Here is a 9653-nt window from a genome sequence, read left to right on the forward strand (position 1 = left end):
TAATATTTATTTACAGTTCTACAAGGTACCGATTTATATATATCTGTACAAATCGCAGATTCGCAAAAACGTATGCGAACATTTAAAAAATTCTAGTCACCATATTAAAACATTGCTTCTGACTCTAGACGTAAGCCAGTGTATTTATTCAACAGATATACTTCTTTTATATCACGTGAAACTCGCTAATCACAGTTCTTCGATGCGCTGTGTAACCGACGAGATACGCGTGCTTTCGAGAATATTATTATTATTACGTTTCTTTTTTTCGCTTTTTTTTTTTCCTTGTTTTAGACCATTGCAACCGCGTGCAAAGCCTGATACAGTCTTATTAAAAACGCAGACCGTTAACGGTCAAGTTAATTATGTACAGTTTTTTTGTACACTCGCTAAATCGTACATATATAGTCACTTGCAGGGATCCTGAAAACAGTTTCAAGACAAATTAGCGTAGTCTTATTGTCAACTTTGAACGTCACTTCACCATTTTGCCCTAACACTCCAGTCTTTTGGTGTCCAATGAAGACACTTAGGATCTATTCTGATTTGCCTCTTTTCCATTGCGGCTGCGTGTTGCTCGATAATATCCCTGTGAATAAACATGTTTTGTCAGTGAGATACTGGAAGAAAGCCTTCGGTACGGAAAGAAGCTAAATGTTTGTATAAAATGTCTGCTCGACTCGTTTTCCCTAATGATGCATTGACTGATTTAGCCAATTACCTATTCAATGTCACAATATATTGTCCTTTGTAGTAATTAATGAGATTCAAGTTCTGAAGCGTCGATATCACGTCTTCTTTCTTAATCGACGTCAGCTCACATATTTCACTTATCGTGATCTGTGGTTTCTCATTTTCTATTAACGGTTTTATGTTGAGGAGAATGTCCAGTATGGTGTGCGCCCAGTAACTTCTATAAGACAGCAATCCCAAATCGGACAATGGTTTTTCAGGTGAACCGGTTTTACCCTCGAATTTCGATAGTTCGTAAGAAAATTCTATCAATAATTTTCCGTAACCTCTTCTTTGATATGGTGGCAGTGTTAGAATACAAGCTACATTGTGATCCTCCGTTGATTCTTTCTCTTTCGAAAAATAACCAACTATGTGAAAGCCTCTACTATCAAAATCTGTCATTACATAGAATAAGAAGGGATCTGTGTCATAGTAAAGTGTCTTATGATCCAAAAATAATTTCGCCAGTAAACAAAGGTTTTGTGCGTAATTCTTATTTTTTCGGCCGTCAATTTCAAAAAACGATATCGAACCTTTTCTATATATCTCATTGCCAGGTGGATGTCTTAAATTGCACTTAGCTAGATGTCTCTCTAAACATTTCCGACTTTTTCTATACTTCAAACAGAATTCGCAAATGTATATACATGGTAAATTCACCATTTCTTGTGGATAAGGGCTAAAATACCATGGTCTTATTCTATGACGACCTAATTCTATCAGTTCAACATTTTTCATTCTAGTAACAATATCGTCATGATGATGAGCAACTAATGAACCAGTTGGTCTTGGACCAGGTGTTTGTGGCGGGCCATCTTGAGAATCATCATTCTCTATGAAAGTTGCCTTTCTTTTTCTAGACATTTTCTTTTGTAACGCTGCTTGTAAAACAGCGGAACCATTAACTGGTTCGTTACTAAGGCTGCTAGGACTAGGAGGTCTACTGACTGCTTGCTTTTTAGGGGTTGCTGCACCAGTTCCTGGTGTGGTTCCATCTCGACGAGGATATTGAACTTTCCGTGTGTCCAAACAATCTTCCATAACCCATTCATCTAATCGTTTATTGACTAAAATATTGTACATTTAGTTAAATGGTTGTTTATGTACATACCTACAACACCTTTCTTTTTAATTCGCGTTATACTTACAATCTACATAGTGAACATAATAACACTTGACACCATGTACTTCTTTAACACTGATGATTTCAGCAAGAGCTGTGGATGACAAAAGGAAACTTTTGATAAACCCTTGTTATTGCATCTATATCAATGGAATCATTATCGACTCCTAACACACAATGGCAGAACATGTGTACAGAAACCACTACCGTCCAAAATACCTAAACATAACCTAAAAACTAAACTAATCACTATATGAATAATGAACACCACAATTTCAATAAAATGTCAGATTCCCAGAATAAGATTTTAACGATATTAATCAACTGAAAAGGCTGTGTACCTGTTGAGTGGTTGAATAATGTGCTTCAATGACACACTTGTCAAAAGATCTCTGTTGCACAAAACCATGTACATAATTTCGAGAAAAAAATAATGATTCTTTAAAAACGAGTGTATAATTAAGTATTAATAATAAAAAGTGTGCATTTTACTTACGCCAATCTTCCGTTCCGTGCATTCTGACCGGTAAACGGCAGCCTTCCACCAGTGAATTCTGAAAGTGAGGTTAGAATTTCATAGCATTCGAATATTCTTAATTACCGCTATTCTTCCAATCGAATATCAACATAATTATACTCCACGCGTTACAACACTTACCACCGAGTCGCATATTGTTTCGTGTTCGTCGTGTTCCTCGATCATTTCAATCACAAATGAAGAAAACTACCCACCAAACACGATTTTGTTTTGAAGCGTTCACGGCACTGACGCGAGCGCCCCGTAGCTCGCTTCACACATTACAAGAACTAAGTTCAAACAACTTCCCGCACTATCGAAACCTCTGAATCGAGAAGTCGTAATCGGATATCGTATTGGTGCCAAAAAACCCGCGAAATTCGTTTAAAATTCGAAGCGTAGAAAAATATTTCTTTCATCTTCTCTTACTACACTACGATAATCTACATATCGAATTACTGTTCATCAATAATTTCTTTCTATTTTCAGATATTTCATAGGACACACAAAAAATCGACACATATGAAAACTAATTAACGCAATTCGTAATCTGTTAACAGGTAGCAAAGTAAACGAAAGAAAACTAAAACCCAAATTCGTACTCGTGCGTGACACGGAATAAAATGTCCCTTTAATAATACGACGGAACGTTGAGGAGCATGCGCGATATAATTAAGTAAGAATAATTCAAAGGAAGGTACGGAAGCTGAGTAGCGGGGTTACGCAATACATCATGAAAGGTGCTCGCACTTGCACGCAATTAATTCTGAAATACATATCATTTTGAAAGAGGTAAATTTAATGTAACGCCGTTCTCGCGTGTATTCAGCACGGTCTCCAGATGCCGTCTTCAGTTGTTGCTTTTAAGGTTTGTAACGTAAAGCTACTTTAGTCACTCGAGACAATTCGAGGTGACATCTTATTCTACTCCGTCCTCTGTAAAATAGTAATATCTATACCGGTAGGACCGTAAGTTTCTACTCTCGTCTCTCCCTCTCTCTCTCCGAGGCATAAATTTCATATAAAATATTCGCAGCATGAAAATATTCTCTTGCCGACGAAGTGACATCTCATTCTATTCAATTCCGCGCGCAAAACAATCTAGCGCCGCGAGCTTACGTAAATTCCCTTCCCGTATTTCCCGGCCGCTAATGCCAAGTCATACTTGAAACACTGTGCAATTACAGGCGTTACTTACGAAGGTACGAACTTTATTCCACCGGCGTTATTCAATACCCGACAAATTTCAAACGGACTCTCCATTACAATATCATAACCCCGCTGACTGAAGCTTAAGTAACCGCCAAAGTGTCGAAATCTTACACTAACTACACTGCTCCTTAGAAAAATTGCAATACCTGGAAATTAGGGTCATTCACTTTTTCCTTTCAATACCCCAAACGATGTATGCAAATTTCAGATTTGTCCGATTTCGTGTTTCAGGTGTTGCAATTTTTTCGGGGACCAGTGTGTTTCCTCTTAAAATTGCTATTCAAATTTTTACCTAATTTTCTCTTGAAATAAAAAATGATAAAATTACTATAGAATGATAGTGCATCCAGGGTCTTGGAATTTAACAAATAACCTTTTTCCTTTCAATACCCCAAACAATATATGCAAATTTCAAGTGTCTCAATTTTATCTGCGAACAGTGTATTTCAAAATCTCGAAATCACAGCAATTGCAATTCAAGTCCTTCCCTATCTCTCTCTTAAAATGAAAAGCAATAAAATTACCACAGAATGATACTATTTTGGATATAGTATTCCTCCTTCAATTCTTCCTTTCAATGCCCCAAACAATGCAAATTTCAAATTTCCGCTATTTCGTTTTTCAGGTGTTGCAATTTTCCGGCAAACAGTGCATTTCCTTTTAAAATCAACTCTCTCTTTCTTAAAATGAAAACTGACAAAATTACCACAGAATGATAATGTATCCAAGGTCTCGTAATGTAACAAATAACCTTTCCCCCTTTCAACACCCCAAACGATATATGCAAATTTCAAATTCGCGCGACTTCATTTATCAGAAGTTGCAATTTTTGCGCCGCACAGCGTATTTCCCCTTATAATCGCTATTCAAATCCTCGCCGTTCTCTCTCTTAAAATAAACAAAACGACAAAATCACCACAGAATTATACCGCATCCGAGGTGTAACAATTTAACAAACGTGTCAACGAACACCCTCGACTCTCGTTCGTCCACGTCCGTGTGCCGAGTCCCGCGAGAGTTTCGCGATGGAAACGAAAAAAAAACAGCGACTACCGGCGAGTCGTTCATTTTTAGATAAGAGTTTCATACTAAAATTACGACTGGTTCGATCGACCGTGCCGTATCTTGTGTCGAGAGTTCACCACCGGCTGCCTCCCGCAGTCCTGCGAGAGCCCCACCCGGTACACACGTTCCTACGCCTATGTACTAGCCCAAGGTACATATATATATGTACGTGTGTATGTATATGTACGCGCGAAATCTGCACGGTTTACATATGTACGCGGCACATAAGTGTACTCACATCGGGCATACATAAGGGTTGATAGTGCTCCGGCGAGCAAGCCACCCTTATATGCAGGGCGTGGCCAGAGTCCACCAATCAGAGGGCGGGGAATCCCCGAAAGACCAAATCGAACGAAGTAAAAATTTCAGCGGTCGCGTCAAACGCCAACGCCTAAGGGGATGAGCGCGGTTGATCCGGGCTTTACATTTTCGTTACTTATCCTTGCGTTTCGGATCCTTCCACCTACCGGTGTACCTCTCCTCCACGCTTCCCCCTTTTTCCTCCCACTTCCGACCTTACAGCGGACTTGCTTAATTACGATCACGGACTTCTTCTAACGGACCTGGGCCAGGGAACGGGGGAATAAAGCGAATGGGACTCGATCCGATCGCAGAGTGTTTTGAGGGGTTTGAGGTGTATGAGAGGGAGTTTGTGTAAATTTGGAAAAAATAGCTAGATTGAAATTTTATTGTCTGTGTTCGTTCGAAGATTACTGGAAGGTGGAGGAATGTTAGGGTGTCACTTGAGAGTATTTTATTTGGTAAGAAAATAGTGGAGAAGCGTTCAGATAATTACCGAAGCAACTCTTTCATAACTCTACAATACAGTGTACTTTACAAATGATTGTTGATGTTTTCATTATTTTATAAATCTCTCGCGCAAATTCTTCATTTACATCTTCTTAAGTAGCACAAATTCTCCGACGCGGAATTAAAGGAAAGGGACAAATACTGGGTCATCCCCTAAGTTCGCACCGAAAGCGAAAAGTACTTTAATAAAAATCGAAGGAAATTCTGTAGCACCGACGTAACGCTGTTACTGAAAAAAATAAGAAAAATCTGTGGAATGAGGAGATTCTTACATTTTTTTTCATCAAATTTAAAGGTTCGCTGGAAATACTCAACTCGTAGAACGACCTAATATCTCAAACACCTTAGCTCGAAAAATTTATCACCGAAATTTAAAAGCTTCCGGCTCAACCTCCACTCCATTTTCCCCCTAATTTCAAAAATTCAATTTACCGCAGCACAATTCATCCACGCCGTAGAAACACTCGAAAAACGCGTGTCACGTTTCCGCAGATGTAACAGCGTCGAAAGACAAGCCTCCGTGTGAAAATGAAGGGAAGAAAGAGAGACAGGTTATACGGTGTTACAGCGAAGAAGGGAGAGAGAAAAGGGGACATAGTAGCTGGGTCTGCATTTAATAGCCGTAGTGTTACCTCGGAGGCCTTTCGCCATTAAGAATCCCGCAAGACCATCCTCGCGGGCCCTCTCCGCCCTGCAGGCCGCGTTACCCCTTTCCGCAATTCCGACATATTACACGGTGCCCCGGCGGAGTGGATGTAATACGTGTTCGTAGCCGGCTATAACTATACATTGCCGTAGGTACACCTCGGTACCACTAAAATCATTAGAAACACGTGCGCCATGCAGCGCGCAGAATCCCCGTCCCTTGCCATTAGAATGCTTAGACGGTGTTGTATCCGGAGATCAATATCAAAACAACGCCGTATGACCGCCCACTCTGATGGAAAATCCAACGGAGGAAAGTCGACACGCTTTCCCGGAGAACTTGCACTCGCGTTGCGATATTCGATATTGGCCTCGATGGCTTTTAGGGGAGTTCGCCGATTCGGCGGCGGCGGAAAGAATTGCACGGTTTCGAGGAAATTTCGGTTGAGTGAATGAAGTTGCTGTGTTATGCTCGAACGAAATGATGGTAATGTTGCAAGTTCGTGAATTAATTAGGTAATTAGGGAAGACGTTCGGGTTTGCAATTTTTCGGGATGGAAAAGTTTTCTCTGGTTTGATTGTATTAGTAGAGAGTACACTTAATTTGACATATGAAGAGTACTTTGTTTTATACAGCAGCGCGGGGAATTTTGCGATTTTTTTACGTATTGGTGAATGAGACGGAAGAAACCGTTTTTTGATAGAAGAAATGGGAAAAATGCAAGAAAGTTTCAGGTTTGATTTAAAATTTTGGAATCTAAGATCATTTTTAAATGCTCATGAAAAAATATATATATCTGTGTGTGAAATAGGCAACCTTGAAGAAAACAAAAAAAAAACGGAAAAACCTTATTTACCCTTGGAAACTATGTAAATTATACGTAAAAATTGAATAGGTAAAGGAGATAATTAGGTGGTCCACCCAGTACACACAATCTTACAAACGGTGAGAAGAAAGAAACTAGCTAAGAACAACGAAGACGTCGAAATTAATTAATAAAATACTCGAAACGTTCAACGAGTAATTTTTATATCCCCCGTCCCGTTAAAGAATTCCCATCACATCTCGCCCAAAGAAGAAGAAGAATAACTCTCTTACGAATACGCCGTTCGACACGAAGAAAACGAGAAGCAGCGTCTCGCTTAAAGACGTCGAAACGCCGTCATAAATGAGAAACGACGTCCTCCATCTTTAGCCGCCACTCTTCGTATCGTTTGCGGTCGCGGTTCCAAGTAACGACTGACCTCGTCGAGGAAGAAAACTTTCCTTACCGTGCACACGGTTTCACCCTTCTGGAAGCAAACCTCGCGTTCTTCCTCAAAGGGGACTTCCTCTTCTCGTTCTCCGGCCTCGTTAATCGCGTTTACACGCGGTCTGTTCGCGCGTGCCTAGCGGACAGACCTCTTCTCGTTCTCCGGCCTCGTTAATCGCGTTTACACGCGGTCTGTTCGCGCGTGCCTAGCGAGCTACTAGCCCCGGTGTGTTCCGCTCGAGGACCGGAAGAGGAACGAGGAGGAATCGACGCAATCTTGCCGTATCTACTTCTGCAAATTGCGTTGCCCCTTTTTTCCCTTCTTTCTCTCATCGGATTAGCTGATGTACTCCGCGTCAAAGGGGATGAAACTAGGAGACAGAGAGAGGTGGAGTGAAACGAGGATGAAAGAAGAGGAGGACAGGGTGAAAGAAGGTCAGATAAGAAGAGGAAGAAGAGGGAGGCGCCGTTCTTTCCTCGTCGCGCTGCTTAAAATTCATAAGGCGCTCTGTTTACTTACTAAAGATACGCGACCCTCCACCTCTTTCCACCTTCTCGCTTCCCTGGAACGCCGCCTCCTCCGCCTCCGCGCCGCGGCGAAGAGAGGCCGTGCTTTATCGCGGGAAATAAAATTATTGGTTGCACTTTTCCCGGCGGCTCGGTTCTTTTTATCTCGACGCGCGGCCGACGACGAATCGACACGGCACGACACGACGACGTGCACACACTCGAGAAAGCCCGGGATTTTTCTGCGGGCCGCGCGTTTTAAAAAGCGCCCCGCGGCTGTCGGCGACACGCTCGCCCGCCGAGAGCAGGCTCAAAGAGGCCGTTTGATATGCTGATATCGCGCCGTTTACCTTCGCAATCTCCATAACGCGCCGTTTCTTAGCCGCGATTAGAAATGTAAATTCGAGAACGACCCTCTCTTTCGCCGGGGCGGAATATCGGCGTCGAGCGGAGCCGGTTGTTTTAAAAGTGCTCGCTGACGATCTGCCGCGGATTAACTCGTTTAAGGGATACCATCGCCTACGTGGCCTTTTTGACGAGCTTTCAGGCTAAATAATTCCACCTGTTCTGTTCTCCTCTTCTTTCTTTCCTTTTTGTTTTTCTGTTTTCAGTCGGGAGTACGGAGTGGTAAGTGGAGTATGGCGTATTAAACGCAGAGACGCCGGAGAGTTGTGTATATCGAGGGAAACGTTGGTATCTTACGTTGGCAATTTTTGAGAAATTTTTTTAAAGAACAGAGATGAACTTGTTTTATGATTTATACGGCGATTGCAAGCTCGTGGAAAGTAAGTTATACTACTTTTTTACTACAGGTGCGCAACAACTTTTCGCAATCATAACAGACCACGTACAAGAACGGACCTAGCTTCTTGAAAAGAAAGCATCGAAATCACTATTACCATAATGCAAATCGAAGGGAAACAATTTTCCCAAATATCACAAACTACTCAGAGCATATTCTGAATTCCACAAACATAATCATATCCTACGAAGATTCACGTTAAATCATCCCCATTTCCCAATAAAACACGTTCCTCGCCGATCATCTAATCGACAATAAACGATGCTCGCTTACCTAAATTTTTAAATTTCGCCAAGAGCTCCTCGCCTCCGTAAAGAATCTCCCCGTAGCAACGACAAAACTCCCAAATCCCCAAGAATCCTCCCAAAGTGACCAATCATTTCCAGAAAAAAACCCAACGCAGACACGACAGTTTCCTCGATCGTTCACCTCGTATTACAATTTCCCCAAGCCTCATTTATCTCTCGCTCGTGTAACGATACGCGGTGCAGGTTGTACATACACCGATCCACCTGTGTACGGTGTATGTTCGCGCGCGCGCGCGAGATCTCATCCGCCCCCCTTCGCCTCGCACGTTATAATCTCGTTGCTCGGGACGACGTCAAATAAAGTACCCGCGGTGTGACGGTAACGCGAGGCACAAACTATTAACTCATTAGTCGAAGTTCTTCGTATTATCGCATTCTCTTTGAGGCCGGCTCCGGTATTCTCGCATCCGTGGGTGGTTAGGGGGGGGCCACGGGCCGAACGACAGGATGGAAATAGGACGCGACGCTAACAGAGAGACAAGGAGAAAGGAGGAGAGACCGAGAGAGAGAGAGAGAGGGAGAGGAAGGGAAGCTTACGAATGGGTGTACGGCGAGAAGGAACGAAGATGACGATGACGAGGGACACGAAAGTAGCAAGAGGGAGGTAAAGGGGTGGCGGAGGGAGAACGGACGGGTGGGTGGTGGGTCGGGAGGACCCAGAGAACGTTGGCAGAAA

At 42.3% G+C, this 9653-nt stretch overlaps 1 protein-coding gene across 1 annotated transcript; it reads right to left on the reverse strand.

Annotated features, from left to right (window-relative positions):
- Positions 1-480: 480 nt before the first annotated feature.
- Positions 481-2561, reverse strand: LOC108575601 (histone acetyltransferase Tip60). Its single transcript, XM_017938430.1, has 5 exons — positions 2517-2561; positions 2355-2412; positions 1884-1952; positions 722-1802; positions 481-589 (listed from the first exon to the last, which is right to left on the reverse strand). Exons 1-5 carry the CDS (start codon positions 2559-2561, stop codon positions 481-483), a joined length of 1362 nt encoding a protein of 453 aa, XP_017793919.1.
- Positions 2562-9653: the final 7092 nt, after the last annotated feature.

This window comes from Habropoda laboriosa, unplaced genomic scaffold, assembly GCF_001263275.1.
Source record: "Habropoda laboriosa isolate 0110345459 unplaced genomic scaffold, ASM126327v1 scaffold186, whole genome shotgun sequence".
NCBI lineage: Eukaryota > Metazoa > Arthropoda > Insecta > Hymenoptera > Apidae > Habropoda > Habropoda laboriosa.

Bases quoted from the DNA above. Each gene is read 5' to 3' on its own strand.
- LOC108575601 (XM_017938430.1), bottom strand. From the start codon at position 2,561: ATGATCGAGGAACACGACGAACACGAAACAATATGCGACTCGGTG. The intron at 1,953-2,354 runs GTAAGTAAAATG...TGTCATCCACAG, and splicing joins GCACGGAACGGAAGATTGGC to CTCTTGCTGAAATCATCAGT. The intron at 590-721 runs GTAATTGGCTAA...GTTTATTCACAG, and splicing joins TATATTGTGACATTGAATAG to GGATATTATCGAGCAACACG.